At 33.5% G+C, this 23,258-nt stretch overlaps 4 protein-coding genes across 4 annotated transcripts; 2 read left to right on the forward strand and 2 right to left on the reverse strand.

Annotated features, from left to right (window-relative positions):
* Positions 1-186: 186 nt before the first annotated feature.
* Positions 187-3,813, forward strand: LOC109798878 (cation/H(+) antiporter 19). The gene is made up of 3 exons (XM_020359302.3): positions 187-797; positions 1,054-2,055; positions 2,227-3,813. The coding sequence occupies exons 1-3, from the start codon at positions 606-608 to the stop codon at positions 3,493-3,495; spliced, it is 2,463 nt and encodes an 820-aa protein (XP_020214891.1). The 5' UTR covers positions 187-605; the 3' UTR covers positions 3,496-3,813.
* A 3,274-nt stretch (positions 3,814-7,087) lies between these two features.
* Positions 7,088-10,587, forward strand: LOC109798776 (Mitochondrial import inner membrane translocase subunit Tim17/Tim22/Tim23 family protein). Its single transcript, XM_020359171.3, has 5 exons — positions 7,088-7,247; positions 7,472-7,688; positions 8,132-8,322; positions 8,423-8,495; positions 10,204-10,587. Exons 2-5 carry the CDS (start codon positions 7,526-7,528, stop codon positions 10,287-10,289), a joined length of 513 nt encoding a protein of 170 aa, XP_020214760.2. The 5' UTR covers positions 7,088-7,247; positions 7,472-7,525; the 3' UTR covers positions 10,290-10,587.
* Positions 10,588-11,366: 779 nt separating this feature from the next.
* Positions 11,367-14,547, reverse strand: LOC109798678 (binding partner of ACD11 1). Its single transcript, XM_083062428.1, has 6 exons — positions 14,505-14,547; positions 14,092-14,141; positions 13,342-13,445; positions 13,147-13,222; positions 12,898-12,972; positions 11,367-12,547 (listed from the first exon to the last, which is right to left on the reverse strand). Exons 1-6 carry the CDS (start codon positions 14,545-14,547, stop codon positions 11,630-11,632), a joined length of 1,266 nt encoding a protein of 421 aa, XP_082918554.1. The 3' UTR covers positions 11,367-11,629.
* A 1,493-nt stretch (positions 14,548-16,040) lies between these two features.
* LOC109798980 (geraniol 8-hydroxylase) lies at positions 16,041-18,091 on the reverse strand. Its single transcript, XM_020359441.3, has 2 exons — positions 17,195-18,091; positions 16,041-16,782 (listed from the first exon to the last, which is right to left on the reverse strand). The coding sequence occupies exons 1-2, from the start codon at positions 18,062-18,064 to the stop codon at positions 16,168-16,170; spliced, it is 1,485 nt and encodes a 494-aa protein (XP_020215030.2). The 5' UTR covers positions 18,065-18,091; the 3' UTR covers positions 16,041-16,167.
* Between the last annotated feature and the right edge of the window lie 5,167 nt (positions 18,092-23,258).

The following is a 23,258-nucleotide window of genomic DNA, read 5'->3' on the forward strand; positions in this document are numbered from 1 at the left end:
AAACAATTAATCGGAATTTGTTGCGGTTGATTTTTGAAAAAAAATTATGATTAACATTGGTCGATTCAATCTGAGGGTTAGTTTGTGTTGACTTATTGGATTGTATAGAATTTTAAGTTTTAAAATTTTGAAGCATTCATTTGAAATATCCAAAAAAAAAAGAGTATGGGTTTAGGTTTAGTTAAACAAAATGGAAATCTTGTATTATTTGAAAAGGTATATTTTGTATGAGAAGAGAGGAAACATTGGGTTGGTGTCACAAAAGTCAACAAACAAGAAACTATATATAGCAAAGGAGTAAAGTGATGGAAGCTTCATTGCCTTTTCCAATCACCATAGACATCTAGCAGAATTTGCGTTAGTGTGTGTTCACAATTCATCACCAACATCCAATTCATGTCATGCCTTCTCTTATGTTTTTTTTTATCTGACTTTGCTACGTACCATAAATGCCAAGTGTATGTATTCCCCTTTCTTACAACCCAACATTTACTTTTCCTTTCACTTAGCAGATTCATTAAATATAAGAAGAAAGAAACTCTCGTTAATCCTGTGCACATGAATCAAGTGTTTCATCTCACACTCTGAAATCTGATTCAATTGAAATGGCAACTCCTAATTCAACTTGTCCACCACCAATGAAGGCCACGTCCAATGGGGCGTTCCAACACGAAAATCCATTGGATTATGCGCTTCCCTTATTAATCCTTCAGATATGTATTGTTGTGGCCTTCACCAGATTCCTTGCATTCCTTTGCAAACCTCTCAGACAACCGAGAGTTATCGCAGAGGTCATTGTAAGTTTTCTTTTTCACAAAACATCTGAATATGAATAAAAATTAGAGTTACACCCTTCATTGTTTTCTTTTCTTTAATGAACAAATGCCTTGCTTATCTCTAAAAATGAGTCTTCTTGCATCTCTTTTGCTTTCACATGTGTCAAACTAAAAGGCTACAAATTATGATATCTTCCATTTAAATTCTTTTTATTCTTATTCATGGAAAAAATTTAACGTGTGGTTGGATGCATCTTGCATTGGAAAATAAATGCAGGGAGGAATACTACTTGGACCATCTGCAATTGGGAGGAGTAAGAAATTCCTGGACACAGTTTTCCCCAAGAGAAGCTTAACTGTGCTTGAAACTGTGGCCAATGTTGGTCTTTTATTCTTCTTGTTTCTTGTGGGTCTTGAGCTTGATTTTCGTTCTATACGCAGAACTGGTCACAAGGTCTTAGGCATTGCCCTTGCTGGCATCACATTCCCTTTTTTGCTTGGCATTGGCACCTCCTATGCTCTTAGAGCCACCATATCCAAAAATGTTGATTCAACACCATTTCTTATCTTCATGGGTGTTGCTCTCTCAATCACTGCTTTTCCTGTCCTTGCTCGTATCCTAGCTGAGCTCAAACTCCTCACAACTGATGTTGGTCGCATAGCAATGTCTGCAGCTGCTGTGAATGATGTTGCAGCATGGATACTACTCGCTCTTGCCATAGCTCTCTCTGGCTCCAACACATCCCCACTTGTTTCTCTGTGGGTCATACTTTGTGCTGCTGCTTTTGTCCTCTTTGCTACCTTTGCCATAAGACCCATACTTGCAATAATGGCTAAGCGTTCTCCTGAGGGTGAGCCAGTGCAGGAGATCTACATATGCATCACCTTGACACTAGTATTGGCTTGCAGTTTTGTCACTGATACTATTGGCATTCATGCACTCTTTGGGGCTTTTGTGGTTGGCGTTGTTATGCCTAAGGATGGTCCCTTTGCTGGGGTGCTGATTGAGAAGATAGAGGACCTTGTAATGAGCCTTTTCTTGCCACTCTATTTTGTGTCTAGTGGTTTGAAGACTAATGTGGCAACTATAAGTGGAGGACTCTCTTGGGCTATGTTGGTGCTTGTTATTTTAACTGCTTGCTTCGGAAAGATCATTGGCACATTCCTTGTGTCATTGTTGTGTAAGGTGCCTTTTAGAGAAGCCTTAGCCCTTGGATTTCTCATGAACACCAAGGGCTTGGTGGAGCTCATTGTTCTCAACATTGGCAAGGATCGCAAGGTATCTTGTAAAAATCTTGCAAATATAATATGATGCTTATAACAAAAGCTTCTGAACTATTAGGGTCCGCCTGATGGTGGGAGTTGGAGTCCGTTTTCATTAACATAATTCCTATGGGGAAAAAAAAACACTTTTGAAACTAATGAATCATATTTGTTGCAAAATTTGTAGGTGCTGAATGACCAAACATTTGCAATTTGTGTTTTGATGGCATTGTTCACTACTTTCATCACCACCCCAATAGTAATGGCAGTGTACAAACCAGCACGTAGGGGATCACCTTACACACATAAAACAGTTCAACGCAATGATCCTGACACAGAGCTACGAGTGTTGGCATGCTTTCACAGTTCCCGCAATATTCCCACCTTAATCAACCTAATAGAGTCATCTCGTGGAACCAGAAAGCGTGGAAAGTTATGCGTGTACGCCATGCACTTGATGGAACTCTCAGAACGACCCTCAGCCATCACAATGGTTCACACGGCACGCAACAATGGCATGCCCTTTTGGAACAAAAAACATGACAACAGAGACCAAATGGTGATTGCATTTCAGGCTTATGGGCACCTAAGTAGTGTCAATGTTCGTCCCATGACAGCCATATCAGCTTTCAACACCATCCATGAAGACATTTGTACTAGTGCACACCAAAAAAGAGCAGCAATAATTCTCCTACCATTCCACAAACATCAACGTTTTGATGGCACAATGGAGTCACTAGGAAACTCATTCAGTTCAATGAACGGACATGTGCTTAGACATGCACCTTGCTCAGTGGGAATTTTGGTTGATCGTGGCCTTGGAGGTACAAGCCAAGTCCAAGCCAGTGATGTATCCTACACAGTTGTTGTGGCCTTCTTTGGAGGACGTGATGACCGAGAAGCACTTGCTTATGGAATGAGAATGGCTGAACACCCTGGAGTTTCACTTGCTGTTGTGAAGTTTGTAGTTCCAGTTGGCAAGACATTGGCCTTTGGTGCCAAGCTGATTGGTGTAACAGCCAACGAGGACAAGAAGGTGATAGAAGTGGATGATGGCTCTACCTATGATGAAGAAAAACAACAGGATGCTCAATTTTGGTCTGAGTTCTTGATTGTGTGTTGCAACAGCTCAGAGTCAATAATGTATGAGGAAAGGTTGGTAGAAAGCAAAGGAGAAATTATAGGTGCATTGAGGGAGAAGAATAAGAGCAATCTGATTTTGGTAGGTAGAATGCAGCCAGTGGCACCTTTGATAAACAGAAGTGATTGTCCCGAACTTGGTCCTGTTGGAAGCTACTTGGCTTCTTCGGAGTTCTCCACTTCTGCATCAGTTTTAGTGTTTCAGCAATACAATCCCAAAACAGATGTTTATCCATTGGTTATGGAAGTTTCTGATTACATGAATATGCCAGACACACCAACACGTTCTCCAGGTAGAGAAGCACGTGCTATATAGAATCAGGTTAAAGTTGTTACTGGAGTTAGTGACTCCAAAACCTGATGATTATTAATAAAGTTTTTTGGTTACATCTGATTGGTTTACTAATTCTGAACGTTGGCTCTACAAATACAAAAATTAGAGCAAGTTAGAAGTTGTGAGCTGGCTTGTTTGAGAATTTGAATCCTTAAAAATCTAAATCTGTTGGGAAAAATCCTCTTCGTACCCAATGATGATCAAGGTATGATATGAACACATAAATATAAAATAACGAAGACTCAATATTAACCTCATTCAACACCTTTTGTCTCCATTTTGAAAATGTCTCAACAAATATTTATTTTTTTAAATCATATCACAAGTTTTTATAAATAAACTTGAGAAAATTAGTCCTTTACAAAACTCTTCCACATAGGATGATAATCCCACTTTCTCTTTCTATATGAGGAGGTGAGTTGATGACTCCTCTAAGAGAGATATCTAATCTCATCACAAGATTCCTTATTTATAGGAGATGAAAAACTTTTCATTCATTTATGACCCTTTGAACAATGTATAATATTCAAGAATCATGTCTCATGGTTTTCTCCAATCTCCATACACATTTTTAAAAATATTTTTAATTTATTTATTTTTTGGTATAGACTATAGGTGTTTATTTATTGAACTCATCAGTTTCTGTTGGAAAATTTTATTATAATTTAAAAATTTAAGTAAATTTTTTTATTAAATCAGTTTTATGTTTTAATATTTTTAATTACTTTTAATTAACGTTTCAAAAGTCGGTTATGTTTTTAATTGTTTTAATTGACCATGTCTTTTAAATGGCCGTTGTCTTTTGTTGGATGCTTTTGTATTTAGAAATTCAGGTTAAGAAAAGTGACTTATCCCTTTAACTAAGTTTGATATGTTTTCAATTTCTTAGGCATATAGTGTCGTTTCTTTGCAACTGATACGCATATTCTCTCTATATATAAATCTTGTTAGTTGAAAAAACAGATACAATACACTAGATGAGTAAAGTTTACATCTTTAAAATTATCTTTTTTATTGGAGAATTATTTCTTATTACTTTAAGTATATTTTTTGAAATGATGTTCTTTGATTCAAAGATTTTTCATTATACACGATTGATCTGATAGGCTCATGATGTTATTTTTTCTTAGCCATTTGTGTAGGACATAATTATGTGATTCATAAAGATTCTATGAAAGTCACATATAATTTTTGTAGATTCGATAAAATAAAATAAAAAATCGTATCAACACAAACTTTAATCATCGAAGAAATAGAATTAAAGTCCAATTATTAGTCATAATGACAAACACCTAACTCTATTTGAATAGTAATCCCAAAAATGAATTTCAAGTATTCAACGGGTAATGGTCTAAAATACACCAAAAATATTTTACTATGTGAAAATCTTTTGATTCTTACTCCTACGACAAGGTATATTTTCAAATTACAACAATTACAAGGTTCAAATATATATAATTTTTCTTTAATAAAAATAAATTAAAATATCTCTTAATGAACTATCATGTGCACCATCAATCAAAACTCAAAATAAACATTTATATTATTTGTATTATGTTCCAAAGCCAGATTAAAGAAGATATGACTCAAGACAATTTAGTTTCCATAATTTTCTCATGTAAAAATTTTATATATACTAGGTATAAGTCTCATACCTAGAAGATTGCTCATATTAAAATAATAATATAACCATGTTCCATTAATTTTTTTTTTATTTATAAAATAGGTATATTTTAATGTCCGTTATAAAATACTCTAAACAACCAAAATGACTGAATAATAAACTAACACATGACTTTCAATTCCTTTTCGATATACAAAATTTGTCTAAATTCTTATTCTTATTTATTTTAACTTTTATTATTTTAATTTATCATTTATCGACTACCATATTAAGAACATTATACACTTTAAAAGAACAATGCCACATAGTAGCTAGGAACAGTTTACCAAATAACACGAAACCAGTCAAGGAATTTTTTTAGGAGTTGCTACGGTATTATCAAAGATCGATGAGTTTCAATACATTTTTTCTATGTAAACTCATAAAAGATTTAAAAAAATTAATTTAATTATAAAATAAATAATTCAAATTATACTTATAAAATAAAAAATAAGATAAAATTATAGAGATTAAAATTATAAGATTTCAATAATATTATAAAATATTAAAAAAAGAAGAAAAAAATTAATAAATAGTACAAATAAAAAATTATTAAAATTACAATATAGAAATTCAAAAATTTAAGATAAAAAGACAAAAAATATACTTAAAAAATTATTAAAATTAAAATATAGAAATTCAAAAATTTTAAGTGAAAAGATAAAAATATACTTAAAAAATTATTAAAATTAAACTATTTAAATATATAATAACATTATTACAAATAAATTAGAATATATAAAATAAAAATAAAATGACTAAATAATTTAAAAATTAAAAAAATAAAATATTATAAATATTATTTAAATAAATTATTAAAAATATAAAATATAAAAAACTGTACCGGTACTCTCTCAAATAAGATAGGTACCATAAAATTTCTCATTTTTTTTTAGAGAATTTCTACCGTTCCCTCCTATTTTGGGAGGGTTTTGAAATTGTTTGCTACATCATCATTTTTTAGCCACATCATTATTTTGTATTTGTATATTTTAATTTGTTTTTTGATTTATTTTATTAAAAAATCATATTTTTTATTTTATTTTTGGGATCAGTAACTTAAACATATATTCCTGAAACATGTCCATGACGCTGGTACCGTAGCCCCAAAACTTTTAGCCGTTCATGATCATGGCAGAAAGGGAAGGGGTGGGGTTGAAGAGGTTGTGATTGACGACGAGGATTCCAATGTGTTTGGGTTTGACGTGGATGTTGGCAAAGAGGTTAACGGAGAACACAACCTGCTCGACTTTCTCCCTAACGGCGGCCATGGAGGGGTTGGGGGATGGTGTGGACGGAGGCTGGCAAGAGTGGACTAGTTCATGAATTACTGAAGTAGACACAGAAGTGAGGAGGGGGGCGGTGGCAACTGGCAAGAGTAGTCTATGATGTAGATTTGGGTCGGGTCAGGGTCATGATACAGATGATGGATATGAAAATTACTTAAACCCCAAAAATAAATAATATAAAAAAAGTTAAATAAAAAATAAAATTTATTTAAATGATGTGTACATCCACATTAAATACAATACAGTATCAAAACCTCTCATTAATTACGGTAATAACTCCCGTTGGTTAATTGCTTCGATCGGAAACATGAAGATAATTGTTCTCATAAAAAGTGTTTCATTTAAGAAATAATTTTAAACAAATGAATTATACATTTCTTATTATTTTGAAAACCTAATTGAATCAATTGGCTAGACAAAAAATCGATGAATTAGTAAGTTTCTAGTTCAAATTAATAAATCATGAATCCTTTTGGGAGAAAAATTGTCAATAAACTAGAAGACCGGCAAATATATAAAAACTAGTCAAAAATCAATTTAGACTTAATTATTATGATATATTTAATTTCAATTTTTTATATATATTTGAATGTTAAAAACATATAACTTTTTTTTATTTGTTGTAATTGTATTTTTTTTTATTCTTCTACTATTATAGCACATGAGTACCCTAGTGAGCACCATCGAGGAGCCTGATTCTTCTTCTTCGTCCAGAGATCCCTCTGCCGCCGTCCCTCCTCTCACGGCGAACCTCCACCGTTGCCTCACGTCTCCGTCCACTGGTAACAAATCTTCTAATTACCTTAAGCTTTAGGTTTATCTTACACGCTATCTGTTAATACTATCTTCGAATTTCGCTTTTCTGCCTCATTCATTCCATGTCCTCGCCAACACACACTATAAAGTTTCTCTCATTCTTCACAAGGATTATCCTTAAGCACTAGGTAGAAGCATCACCTTCTTTCCAACGAATTAGTGATAAGAATGTTCATTGTTCATTTCGCAGCTCTCGTGGGGATTTCAATCAGCTTTACCATATCCTGGATTTGAGCTTTTACCAATGGCTGATGACGCGGGTAAAGGAATTGAAAATGTTTCTTCGAACTCAACAGAAGTAGAGAAGCCTCAGATTGAGCCCATAAGACTTCCCACTGTGGAGGAAATCCGAGGTCAAGACATTTGGAACAATTGTGCAATGCGCAGTGTTGTTAGTGGAGTCATGGGTATGACATTCGATCCTCACTTTTTCATACATTGTAGCACATATTTCACGTCTGCATGAATTGTATTGGCATGCTCCAAATGTTTACGTAATTCTTTTATAAGTTTAGTGTTCCTTGGTTAAGGATTTCAAATGATTCAGAGGTCATATAAGCGTAACTTTTTTTTTTTTTTTTTGTTCTTGGATATGATACATTCCATGTCTTATAGCTGACAATGAATTGATCGAACATTAATTTAAGAGAGCATCAGGTCGACCCTTGTGTATATGAGCCTAGCTTTACTTAGTAGTTAGTATTGTTTGACAATGAATGAGACTGTCATGTTTAAATGAACTCGAGCCTTTTTTCTTTTTTCTTTTGTCTTTCCCTTTTAGATTTTTACAGCTGTTGAGATGTATATTTTAAAAACCGTGTTTATTGGGATTCATGTAATGTTCTTTCAGGGGGCGGGCTTGGAATCGTCATGGGTTTATTTCTTGGTGCATTTGACAACCCGTTGATGCAGGAGGAAATGACTGGCAAACAACAGTTTATATATCAAGCAAAGCAGATGGGGCGAAGGAGTTGGAGTTCAGCCAAAGCATTTGCTGTTATGGGTTTCGTATTCTCAGCTGCTGAGTGTGTTGTCGAGAAGGTCTAATGGATTTGATCATTTGAGGAATGAGCACATAAATTTACATTAAGCATTCAAGGTTCATTCTTCTTACCATCTCGGTCCTTGATTTTTTTCCCAGGCTCGCGCAAAACATGACACAACAAATACTGTTGTTGCTGGATGTGTAACTGGAGGTGCAATATCAGCAAAAGGTAACTCTTTTTTCTTTTACCCTCTCTCATTGTTATCGTGCTTTTCTTTCTCTTAACTTATATCTAACTCTAAGTTTAACAAATGACGGCCATGCATGACCTGGCAAAGCATGTATAGAACAGACTTGTAAACCTTTATACCCAGAACTGTGATACTGCAAGATTCCACTTTGCTTTTGTATGTTTGATTTGCATCTAAGATGCACTTTGTGAAGTGGTTTATCTTTTGCAGAAATATTAAGAAATCATATTTTTAGTTGCTTATTATTTCCTGTACTTGAAGGAGGGATATGTGTATGCTCATCTCTGAGGAGTATGATGGTTTTTAAATATAGCTAGTTATTGTATTATAGATCATACAATGTCTATAAAACTAATGCAGGATGACCAGAACCAGAAGTGACAAGCCTAAGGGTTGCTTATCCTTGGGTGGTAAGCACTTGGGCAATTGATAACCATTGAAAGTAATTTTTCACAATATGTTTAAGAGTGTGCCCTTTGTAAAGAGGGTGATCTAAATCATATGATTGAAGTGATTTGGATGAAATGGAGGAGTTCTTCAAGTGTTATCTGTGAGCAAAAAGGTACCACTCAAGCTTAAAGGAGAATTTTAGCACACCTGTATGATGTGAGATGTTGTATGAAACTGAATATTAGGTGGTAAAATTCCAACAAGAGAATAACTTGATGTTATAGAAATTAAATACTATGTTGAAGGAGCAGACAAATTTGACAACATGGGATTTAGAATGAATGCATCATAGTGAAAGTTAGGGTAATACGTATTCTAGAAAAGATGAGAAATTTGAAGAGTTTATCTTTGATTTCAAGAGCTTATACTCTAGTCTTGTAATCTTGCTTGGGATAATGATAAACTTACAACAATAGTAAGTTCTGCCCTGCTTTGCATCTAGGCTCTATTTATGAAAGGGCATATAACCTTCACATTTTATTTCCACTATAAAACCTGTTTTACAACAGAGTTTAATGATTATGACCCTAGAAAAATGATTTTGTTCTATTTTGATATTTCAATTTACTACCTTTTCTGAAGATGCAAGGAATTATAATTACTATGATAAAAATAAAGCTTAAGGTAGAAGGCCATTGTCCAAGCTGTTTTAGGATGAGATTTGATGAATGGGGTGTTCTTGTGAGACAAACAAAGTGAGGCACCTATTTTGAACATTAGGTAGCAGTAGGACCATCTAAGGTAGCTGTAAATTAGTAACTAATATTTGAAGTTTGAGATACTGCAGCATGCTTGCTTGCTGGTTGCTGATGGCAAGGGCAGTGGAAAGGATGATGGTAAAGAGAATGGCTGAGAGAATAAATAATGAATAAAGCTCTCTGTGATTGAAGATTGTAATGCATCTTGTCATGGTGTGGTTGTTTCCTAAGTAGTTTTATATTTAAATATTCTTTTGTATTGATCAAAACTGAAAATCATAGAATACACTTTGGTAAGCACCAGTTTCATGGGTTTTTGACAGTAGTACCTTGGGAGGGACATGAAAAAATGTGATAGATGTAATGAGAAAAGAATAAAGGTAGAGAGAGGTATGATAAAAGGATAATGAACCGGCAAATCAAGAACTGAAATCCACAACACAACCTTGCTCCTTTTATGAGTCTTTTCTCTGTTTTTTTTTTTTTTTTTTTTTCCACGATGTCTGGTAATGTTTCCCCTGTTGTTACATGATTCTAGGTGGCCCAAAAGCAGCGTGTGCTGGTTGTGCTGGTTTTGCAGCGTTCTCCGTTGTAATAGAGAAGTTTTTGGAGAGACATCAGTAAGTGAATTGATATCAGCCTAACACATTTTTTGAGTTCTTGGTTAAGTCTTTTGCCCATTTGATACGGGACGTGATTGGGGAGCACACATTGCAGTAATTATTTCACATCAATAATTTATTTGTATACGATGTCATTTGCAAATGCACATCCAAACTAGGGAAAGCTCTGATGTAATGATATGATATAGAATTAAGTAATAGATGTTTTCTTTATGCATTCGTATGGTTGAATCATTCTATGGTGTATTCACCGTTATTATCTGTTTTGATGAAAAAACATATCTAGTTGTTTATGTGCTCGCCGCTGTTCAATTATATCTCTTAGTTATCTTCTTAACAGATACATATTTAAAAATATAGCCTCCAAGGAATGTATACCATTACTTTATCAACGTCTTGCGGTGCTTTGGATTTAATATCAATATACTCATAATTTTTTTTAATATATTATTGTTGGCTGAAATTTATTTGGAAATTGCAATTTTTTGTAGTTTTGTAATTTTTAATAAATTTTACAGTACTACTATTACTATATATTATAGAAAAAAATCGCACTAATTGCATGAACTTGAACATGGACAAATAACATTTTTTGAATCACACTATTGATTGAACAAATTAATATATATATATATATATATATATATATATATATATATATGTATATATAAAGTTGAGATATGTCAGAAATCACTTCGTGTAAATATTTGGATATTTAATTAGTAACAATTAGCATTTTTGTAAATTTTAACCTAAAAGATTTTTAAAGCCCTAGTGATTTTCAACCAGTCAATTGTTGACACACTTTAGAAAATCAGACAATGATGTTAGACATTAAAACATAACTTGAGATGTCAACGAGACAACTAAATAGATAACTTAGTCGATTATGCACGAGAGTACGACTCTGCATATGTGGTTGCACATCTGAAGGATTTGATCTGCATCAAGTTCAAAGCCACTACTTTGTGTAGCTTGTTTTTTTTTAGTTTGACGTGTAAATATAAAAGTGTGTTACAAACCCTACTCTAAAGTGTGTTTGTTTTAGTGATCCCTGATCGTAAATGCAATTCTATAGAGAGGAGGAAAATGTATCTTTCATTCAATCTGTTCTGAATTAGAGTAATCTCAGTAGTTTATTTTGCGGAATACAAATCATTGTAATGATTAGTCATACTTAAATAGTCATCTCTCAGAGAAGAATCAATACACAGAAGCTCTTCAGTTGTATTTTATTTTTACAGTACAGTAACTTATTCGATATATACCATCTAACTTCCCATATATTCACTAACATGTTCATATAATATAACCCAAACTCCACAGACAGGCGTTTGCATATCAGAGAGTCAAACCTTGAGTTGTTGCAGGATTGGAAGGATGATCACCTGTGGTCAAACTTTGAGTTGTTGCAGGATTGGAAGGGTGGTCACCCGTGGTCAAAGCTTGAGTTGTTGCAGGATTGGAAGGATGATCACCGGTGGTCATACCATGAGTTGTTGTAGGATTGGAAGGAACATCACCCTTGGTCAAAGCTTGAGCTGTTACAGGATTGGAAGGATGATCACCTGTGGTCAAAGCTTGAGTTGTTACTGGATTGGAAGGATGATCACCAGTGGTCAAAGCTTGAGTTGTTACAGGATTGGAAGGATGATCACCCGTGGTCAAAGCTTGAGTTGTTACAGGATTGGAAGGATGATCACCCGTGGTGGCTTGATGAGGTCCAGGTTTGGAGGGTTCATTAGGTGTGGTGGTTTCAGACGTGGGGTTTTGGACATTACCTTCTTCAGTCTTTCCTTGATTATCCTGTGCCAAAACCTTCTCCTTAGTTTTCTGTCCCACCTCCTCAGCAGCCTTAGCAACCCTGTTGTAAGCACCTGTGACCCATGTAGCCCCAGTCAACACATAACGGTTCTTCATTATGGCTGATCCAGCACTACTCACTGACTGCTCAGCCACTGAAATTGCAGACTTGGTCTTCTCAGATACTTGGTATTTCTCATCCATTTCTTTAACCTTGCCATTCACCAAAACTGTCCCAGCACTGATCTTTTCACTTAAACCAACCTTCTGGTCCAAAGAAACAACTTTTGCTGTCGCCTTGGAACTAAGCTGGTGCTTCTCATCAAAGGTTTTTGCTCGGTCCAATGCACCTTTTCCCAAAATGAAACCCTTAGCAAGCATGCTGGTTACAACATCCTCTGCCTTTCTCAAACCAGAACCAGATTCAGGATTCTCATCATTACTAGTCTGTGTTTCCTGATCAGAAGCAATAAAATTTATTAGAAATTGCAAGATTTTTCAAGTAACACTAAACATTTACTAACACACTTATGATTTTATTGTTTTTAATAAATTTTAATCAATAATAGAGAATATGTCAGAAGAGAAATTATTACATGGTCTAAGATCAAATTACTATGATGTCAACAAATCTCCACATAACTGGTAGTTTGAATTTTATTCTTTCTTGTAAATAAAAAACTTAGCTACATGTCTCGTTGGTTAAGACTATACATATGTCATAGTTTCGAACTATGTAATAATTTCTCATGTTAGGGTGTATTCCCAGGAATTTAAGTTAGAAAGTAAGAGGGAATGGATAGTACAGATGCAGTAGAGCCAGGGAGAGCATATTCTGGAGCCAAATCTATGGTTAGAGACTGTCCACACACCACTGCTCCCTGGAGACGCCAACAAAAGTTTCATGTTAGCTCTTCAAAAAAAACACATGAAGTTAATTATGCGACAAAAGAATTAATGCTTTCTCAAAAAACAAAGAGAAAATGTCTGTTTAACAGATAGAGAAAACTTGTTAACAACAAAATTGTACAGAAGGCACTGAGAAACGAATCTACCGAGAGAAGAACTGCAGTTTCAGCCCCGTCTGGAGTACTGAAGGTAACATGTGCAACTTGGGAACCTCCGGTGTCACTGAAAAATGAGAGAAATTATATACTAAATGTTCTATCAGAAAGTTAGTGCCATCTAATGGCCTCATGACATGACAAATACAGATAATGGAATTGATATGATGTAGAGTATAGACAAACCTTTGCATTTCAATATGTTCGATTGTTCCCGGGAAAGTAAGAAATTCCCTCAAATCTTGCTCGGTTGCACCCGAAGAGATGTTGCTAACTTTCACTGATCTCACCTGTTAAACAAACAAAGAAGACAAATTGATTAGCAATTTCAAGTCAAAACAGAAATTTCTTGATGTTCATAAACCAGATCATGGTTCTTTATCAGAAAAAAAAAATCATGGTTAAAACTTAAAAGTTAAGAAATATGTGCATTGACATTTGTATGCTCTTCATTTCGCAGATTCTCCTCATTTTACTCTTTGCACCCCATGTATATTTCTATTATTTAAGTATGTTTTGTTCAAAAGACATTTTTTTTTTTGTTTTTAATTATATTTTCACTAATAATTATAAAAATGTCATGCTCTTTTTCACGTTTCCTGATTTCAAAGATTTCTGGAGGAAGGAAAGGATGAAAAGAACGAATATCACACAGGCCTCGTCTTCTTGTTTTCACTTTTGTATTTTCTGCTATAAAATATGCTTCACCAACATGTGTTAATAGATGAGAAGGCCAACTGTGTCCAATTTTGATGTTTATATGTAACAAAATAAATGATAATGCCCACAAAGCAAAATGGAAAAGCATTAAATCGGTGCACTAAACTCAGACAGATATTGATAATCTCATCCCATGTTAGGAAAAAAAAAAAAAAAAAAAAGAAGGGATTTTAATAAGCTAGCATAAATTGATTATAAGAATTTAGAGATCTTTACCAGATCTATAATATTAGAATTCCAAAAAATGGAAACATCAATAACATAGCCTTACATTTGTTCCTTTTAATTATAAACAAAATCATGTGAGAAAGTAATAATCAAAGAGGCGTGCAACTAACCATATTGTAGCTGGTAAATTATTTGAAGCTATGTCAGAGATCAATCTCTCCCCAGAGAAGAAGACGGGGTTTGAAGTTTTGGTAACGGAATTAATAATGGTTATTTACGTAAGAGTGATTTTTTTTTTTCTGTTTTCCTTTTCCTCCTTTTGATGATGAAATCTATTTATTCATTTACGATATATAAATTTAGGTTGATATGATATGTGAGATAAACGTATAAGCAATATTGGCATTGCACTCTCTCGATTTGCCACATCAGTTGTTTCGAATTTGTTCTTTTTTGCCAACCAGCTGTAGCAGATATCTTCTTAGGAACTAGACCTGAACCCATGCTTAAAAAATAACTAAAATAAATATGATCATTAGATTACGAGATTTTATAATTTATAAAGGTATGTTTATATTTGTTTTTAAATAAAAAAAGATTTTAATTTCTCATATACAGTTTATTAGATTAATAATATATATTTTTAAAATTGTTAGATGTTTTAATTCTCAGTTTAAAATAATGTAAACAAGAGAATGTAATTGTTGACTTTTGTTTGAATTTGTAATTGGATATTGTTGTTTTTGAACAAATTCTTTCCGATGATTGATTTTTGGTTTCGTTTCATTGTGATGCCAAAGATTAATTGATCCTCAATTGATTTCTTTACTAAAAATGAATAATTAAAATTTGGCAAAGTAATTTATAAAATAGTGCATGTCTTACAATTGTCATACTTGTACCAGATTGAGAAGAAACGTTTGGAACTCTCTAACATTACGTGTAATGTCTTTTTGAGATTTTGTTATAGTATGACAAATAAAATCACATATCTCATAAGAGTTGAGGTTAAATATAACTTATACACACTCAATTTTTAATTTTTTTAAGTTTTTTTAATATAAAATTATGACGACTTAATATTAAAATGAACAATATTTTGGATATAATTATCCTAACAATATCTATAAACTGAAGTTAAAAATATTGACATCAGAAGGAAGGCTTAGGTGATTATTGAATGTGCTCTCCAACTTTAAGGTTTGAAAATTCTTTTTCCAATTTTAGTTTTAAACTAGCAAATTACTCACTTTAATTTGAGTCACAATTTGAACTTCTGTTGAGTTAAGACATTAGTTTAGAGCAAATTCAAATCCATTATATATATATATATATATATATATATATATATATATATATATATATATATATAACTCCTTTATCAAATGACAAAATCATACCAATTGACAATAAAATAAACTTGAAATTAAGCTTTGTAGCATATATTATGTATACTATAAATTCATGCATTTTGATTAATGAATAGTTGTCTCAAATTTATCTTCATGTATATTTGCATCTAAACCTTATTGCAAATAATACAAAATTTGATGGTACGTGGTAGCATAGTAAACCAAACAAAGTAAGCATTAATATTTTTTTATAGAAGTTAACATTGTGGCATCCTAAAAGAATAAGAAATCAATTAATAAATTGAGGATAAAATTTTAAAAGACTAAATGAATTTGAACAGCAGTTTTTAACACATACGTAAACAATAAGGAACGTTAAAAATGAACAATTAGCTGACTAAAGGGGATGTGCCACCCATGTTTTGAACACGTAAGGGATACACAACAGGTGATGGTGAGAGTCAGAAAATAAAATAAAATAAAATATATTTTTATCCTTATAAGTTATGAATTTTGATAATTATTTTAGCAGCAGCGTCAATCCGTCATTATTTTAGCACCGTTCACCATGCTGTCCAGTCCATACCTTCTTCATATACTTTATAGTTTTTGTTATTTCCAATATAACCCAATTAACACAGCATATAGTATAGTATTTTATCTGCTTAACACATTGTTTGAATGTTGAGTTGAACATACAACATTTTATTTCTAATCAGTAATCATACACTGCAATGCATGATTTTATTCAACATTAATGGACTACATTTCATCACATTACTTTCTCGGGAATAACTCTAACTGGTTCAGCCTTCCTTAAACTTATTCCAAACTTGTCTTCCATGTTCATGTTCATGTTCATGTTCATACCATCTTCTTCAAGTTTCCAATTGAAACAGTTCACAAGAGAACCCAACATCAAATACAACATCCTCATGGCTAAGGGCAAGCCAAGACAAATTCTACGCCCACCACCGAACGGTGTAAGCTCGTAGTTTCCACCTTTCACATCAATATTGGTGTTCAAGAACCTCTCGGGTGAAAACACCTTTGCATTCTCCCACACGCTTGAATTTCTCCCAATAGCCCACACGTTCACTAGCACGTGTGCACCTTTTGGGATTGTGTACCCCCCAATTTCCACATTTGTATTGGCCTTACGAGGGACCAAAAATGGGACCGAAGGGTGCAACCGGAAGGTCTCTTTTATCACTGCTTGCAAATAAGGAAGCTTAGCAATATCTGATTCCTCAACCGGTTTTCCTTTGCCAATGATTTCCTCTAGCTCTTGTTTTGCCTTTGACATTGCCTTTTCATTTTGCACCAATTCTGCCATTGCCCATTCTAATGTAGATGTAATTGTATCCGTTCCCGCAACAAACAAAGTCTAGTAAACAACAAAATAAACTCAAAACCAGCACAATCAATTCAATGCTGCTGACATCACAATGTACATATGTAGTGATTAATTAGATTGTTGCCTGTTGGTGCTTTTTAATTAAATTCTACATGCATGAACCGTAAGTCTCACTGAGATAGGGTGAAATTCTGATCCATGATATATATAGTAATTTCTAGAAGACACTCAATGAATAGGGATTACCCTACGATGGTTTTGTCATGCATGTGACATATGACACATATAATATGCTATGGCTTTTTAAGCCTACTAACATGAAAACAAATGCAAGGGTAATGCTATGGATTTTTAAGCCTACCAACATATAGCCATCGTTTCACACTTGAAAAGAATGCTTATACCATATGAGGGATTTGAACAGTCTAAGGAGAATATATACCAGAGCTAAATGTTGAATCATGGTTTGGTTCATCTCTTGGCTGTTGAGCAAAGTATTCAACATGTCATTGTTTGAGTCAAGGCCCTGGTCTTCCCTTAGCTTCAGCCTCTGATGAATCAAATCTCGAAAGGTGTGAATGATCTTGCCAGCATAAACACTGTTTCTACTCCTGATGCCTTGAGGGTCAATTATTTTGAGCACAGGGAAGAAATCAGCAAGGTTTGGTCTCCCACACTCTTCCATGATGTTGACCACCAAGTCCTTGAAATCTCCAACAGAACCTGCAGAGTGGACCAAATCCAAAGAAAACATAGTGTTGGATAACAAGTTGATAGAAGTCTTGAAAACCGCTTTTCCAATATCCACAGCTTCACCAAGGAGGCTACTTTGGTGGATATCATTGATGAGATCATGCAGTTTGTTGCGTCTGAGGTTTTGGTTTGAGTCCAAAGTGTTGTTGGAGAATAAGTTTTGGTTGGAAATTTTCCTTAGGTGACGCCAGAGAGGTGAAACGGGTAAGAAGGCGACACTGTGGTTGTGGTGGTTGTGAACATGCACGGCTTGTGGAACTGCTTTGTCTGAGAAGGAGCGGTCATGGGTTTGGAGAACCTCTTTGGCCATGTGAGGGGAAGAGACGACTATGGTGGTTACTTGGCCCAGTTTGATGCTCATGATTGGGCCGTGAATTTGAGCGAGATGGGCCAGGGATTGGTGAGGCTTTGTGCCCAGTTGAACAAGGTTTCCAATCATGGGAAGAGGGTAAGGTCCTGGTGGCAGTTTCGACCTTCTTCTTGAACCCACCCATTGCAGAGTTTGTGCAAACGTTGCTAAAGCTAACACAAGGAGGAGTATACAGCTTACAAACTCCATCACACACTCTCTATCTATATGTGCAAATGCTCAACGCCATTCAATATATAATGGCTTAAATATGTTTTTAGTCCTCAAACTTATGATAAATTTATTTTTGTCCCTCAAATTTAAAATTGTTATTTTTAGTCCCTGTAATTTTAAAAAATCTTAATTTAGTCATTATATTCAAATTTTGTTAAGAAATTTATCAAATATTATTGTATAAAATCTACCTATTAGTGTCCCTATTAGTGAAAATATCACATTAAATCCGGTTGATATTACATAACTATCTTAATTAGTCACTTTCAAATATGTTATTGGTGACTTAAGGGACTAAAACAAGATTTTTGAAAATTACATAGACTAAAAATAACAGTTTTAAATTTGAAGGACCAAAAACAAATTTATCTTAAATTTGAAGGACTAAAAACATATTTAAGCCATATATAATTATATAAATGCAAATACATCATCCACAAACTCTCACATTTTAAAACATGATTTTATATACACATCAAATATTTTCATCTTTACAAGATTTTATGAATTACCACAAAAAGCAAATCTATAAACCCTAAACATTAAATACTAGGCATAGAAATTAACCTTTTATTTATTTCATTGCTATGAAACTAATAATAATAAAAAATTCCTTGACTGGTTTCGTGTTATTTCGTAAATTGTTCCTAGCTACTATGTAGCATTGTTCTTCTAAAGTGTATAATGTTCTTAATATGGCGGTCAATAAATGATAAATTTAAATAATAAAAGTCAAAATAAATAAGAATAAGAATTTAGACAAGTTTTGTATATCGAAATCGAAGGTCATGTGTTAGTTTATTATTCGGTCATTTTGGTTGTTTGGAGTCTTTTATAATGGTGTTTGTGGAGGATTTCGTTCGTAGGTTCTTTTTATTTGAACTAGCACGATTTTAATTTATGCGTGTTCGCGATATGACAGAATCGAAGATATTCAGTGAAAAAATAAAATCGTACAAACAACAAATAAAGTTAAGTAATTAGGGTGTTGTTTTAGCACATCAGAAGATCTATGCTCGTTGTTTGAGCACATCAGAAGATCTATGCTGGTTTTAGCACATAAGAAGATTTATGCTAATTATACAATCAATTTCATGCATGTAAGAATTAATGTGAATTGAACATATGACATGTATATTGACTGTAGAAATCATATCCTTCATTAAATGGTAACAGAATTACAATTCGTAAGGATAACGAAAATGGTTCAGATGAATACACTACACTAGACTACGCTATGTTATGCTACACTAAAAAAGAAAAAGAAAGGTGGTCGAGAAATCGTACCCAAAGCTGTCTCGTATGCACGGTGTGCCTTATGCGCAGGCGATGAGTACGTGTGAGGTATTGTGGGTGTGTGATTTTCTGACCCTTTGCTACGAGCATAGCTCGTTTAATTTATAGACAAAGATTTGGGAAAGGTAACTGTATCTGACGTGCTCCGAAAATGCATAATCGTTCTAAACTTTCACATCGTGGCTCATTCTCGAGCACGTCTTTGGATAATTCCTGGAACCACTCATTAACTTCCCCAAACCGTTCTGCAGTCTTTGACACTTATCCCATGATTTACTTCAACCGCTCTTAAATCGTGTCTCCTTTAAATTCTTCATTCTGAGAGGTTGCGAAGTATGCTCGTGTATATCTGGATCCTTGGGATTTCGAGTGGCCAACAAAAATTAGTATACTTGCATGCTTCTTGATTTCCTTGTACTTTGAGAGGTTGCGAGGCTGTGAGCCTTTCTCATGAGCAGCATCTTTCCTGGTTTAAGGATTTCGAGAGTTTCACGAAAAATGTCTTCGCGTATCTCTTGATTCTCTTCAGGCTTCGTATATCTTCTTCAGAAACTTCTTTGTCATTTTTCAATCACCTAAGATTTCGAGCACCCCTGTATTTCGAGTATCTTCGAATTCTTTTTTGATACTAACAAATGCCCCCTAGAAAACATTTGTTTCGAGGTAACTGAAAAAGAATGTTTTCCAACGCCTCAATTTTCTTTCTCTGATAAGACCCTAGAGTGTTGTACTCTTTGCGAGAATTAAATGCTCCTGACATCTTTAATTCCAAATTTCTCCTTTTTCGTTCCTCTCGCAATAAATTTGGCGGCACTAATTCCGCTTTCCTCTATTGGTTAGTATTAATTTATTAATAAGTATAAACTTGCATGGGGAATATATCATGAATTCAGTTCATAGCGGTACGCACAGAAGCAGTTTAAATCAAAATAACACTCATGCTTACTTCCATTATCTTTCATTTTTATAAATAACAGATTTATGTTATAGCACAATTTGACTTAATTTACACACATGAGATAAAACTCATTCATTTTATACTATAACAAAATTTATTATTAACAATAATTATTTAATAAAAATAAATTAATTATCTCTATTTTATTATCTAATAAAAATATTAATGATTAATATATAATAGTTACTAAAAATATATTCATTACATAAAAAATTATTATTAACGACAATTATTTGTTGGAAGAAAATTTCAATCTCATATCGACTAAAGATAAAATAGTTAAAGAGTATATAAATGGATGATAACTCTCATCTTATAAATTGATTTTGTAAAGTTGAGTTAGATTCATAATTTACTATTCTAAGTCTCACATCAATCGTAGTTAAAATAATTAAAATATATATATAAGTAGAAAACAATTCTCACCTTACAAATTTTAAGTCCCATGCAAACTCTGTTATATTAGTCATTTTTATTATTACTAAAAACAATATTTAATATCATTAATAGTTTATTTTGTTGTAGTGATATTTCATTTACATTAATATAAATAAAAAACAACTATCATCATATAAGTCAATTTTATAAAGTTAAGTTAAATATATAATTCATTTTTCTTAAAATGATATTAGAATTTATCTTAACAGTTAATGTTGTTTGACTTATTAGACCGCCTGTTACTTATCGTTATCAAATTATTCATAAATATTTAATATTACAAGCTCTATGTTTAAAATGTGTAGTTAAGAACATTTCAAGAGTATATTAGATATCACATGTTGATCAAATATATGAGCAAAAATAATATATATATATATATATATATATATATATATATATAAATAAATGAGAAATAATTTTTACCTTATATAATAGTTTATAAGGTTAAATTAACCTAAAATTCATATATTCTTAAGTGTTAAATTTTAGATATATCAAATATTATAGCCACAATAAATAACATATTATATTAAAAATTTAAGTAATTATACGAAATATTTGTTAATTTTAAATTTTGTAATATTAATTAAGTTTTGTTCCGGCCAAAGGGTGGACTAGAGTTTTTTCCTAGATCCTGCCTTAGAGCCAGAGCATTCAAAAGTGTAATCTATCTTCTTAAATCTAGGGTTTTGGATTTTATAGTTTCTTGTTCACGGGCCTTATGGGCCCCGAGAATATGGGGATCTCTTTAGCCGTTACAATCTGAAAAATACTTGGTGAGTGAAGGTGGGACCTCGTCATTTACTGAGTGTCCAATCGGGTAAGCCTTCATGGGTGGGAGTCGATCGGTATCTGGCTTTGAGAGGGAGAGTCGGCCAAGGTTACAGTCGGGTGAGTCGGCCAAGGTTACAGTCGAGTGAGTTCAGGTCGTGAATCGGCCTAGGCAGTGCACAGGTTTATAGTCGGCCTCACACGCATAGTAGCCCTTATAGTCCGAGATACCAATCGGTCTACGGTCGAGACGGTCCACTTGCCTTCTAGCCTTGAGCCTATAAGGCGAAAAGGCTTAAGGTGTAGTCCTTATAGCCCGAGATACCAATCGGCCTACGGCCGAGTCGGCGATACCAATCAGCCTACGGCCGAGTCGACGACACCAATCAGCCTACGGGCGAGTCGGCGATACCAATCGGCCTCTGGTACAGGTAGTCGGTCGATGCCCGACTGAACCTCCTCACGAGAGTCTAGCCGGTCATATACCGACCTCACTTTAGCCCTCTCGCCTTATAGGCTCAGGGCTGGAAGGCAAGTGTACCGTCGGGGTCGGATTCCGACTGGTTCACGTAGTCCGACCCCGACTTCACCACATACGGCAAATCGATCAGATTCTAGGCCAACCCCTCTGGTACAGGTAGTCGGTCTATTCCCGACTGAACCTCTCCACGAGAGTCTAGCCGGCCATATACCACCCCCCCCCCTCGCTTAAGAATTTGCTCGGTCAGAACGGTTACGGATAAGAACGGTTAAGGAAATCCCTACATTCTCGGGGCCCGCGAGGCCCATAAAGAAGAAACTATATAACCCAAAACCCTAGAGTTAAGAGGGCAGATTACACTTTTGAATGCTCTGGCTCTAAGGCACGATCTAGGAAAAAACTCTAGTCCACCCTTTGGCCGGAACAAGTTTATAAGAGTTCTTAATAAAATATAGTTGGATTAATTATGTAATAATGTTTATAAAATTAAAGACATAAGCTAATCAAGATTAACAATTTATAATAATCATGATGTAATGTTTGTGCCGAAGAATTTTAATATTTATAAAGTGTAAACTTATCAGGTATAATACCAGCTTATGTTAATTAGTATAAATGGTTCATTATTTTGTTTTTTTATGCTTCATTACTATTATATATTGTTATTATTATTATTATTTAAGAATTCACTAAGAAAAATTTTCTATTTTTTTTTATAACATTCTCTTATTATTTTTTTACTTATTAATGAAAGAAAAATATAATGATCATTTTATACTTAAAGTACTTATTTTCATTTAATAAGAATTTTAGAAAGAATTAATTAAAATGGTTATTGTTGACGCATGTTCTGCACTGTCAGTCCCGACGAAGTGTGTCCATCCACATCAGCCGGCACCCTCGTATACAAACAAGTTGCGTTTCAAATTTTAATTCCATACAATTTTTTTTCCCACTATATAGGGAAAGAGGGATTATTACTTTAAACATAAATCCATTTTAAATTTTAATAATTTAATTATTCAATTATTTTTTTAATATATTGATAAAAAAGTAAAAATTAAAATAAAATATTTAATATTTTACTTTATTAATATATATATATATATATATATATGAAGAATTAAAACAACTTTTTTTATTCAGCAAAAAAAAAATCGCACAACTTTTATTCGATATCTCTTCCCTCTTGAATCTTGGTAAATAAATAATATGTTTTATAT

This window comes from Cajanus cajan, chromosome 8, assembly GCF_000230855.2.
Source record: "Cajanus cajan strain Asha chromosome 8, NIPB_CcT2T_4, whole genome shotgun sequence".
Taxonomy (NCBI): domain Eukaryota; kingdom Viridiplantae; phylum Streptophyta; class Magnoliopsida; order Fabales; family Fabaceae; genus Cajanus; species Cajanus cajan.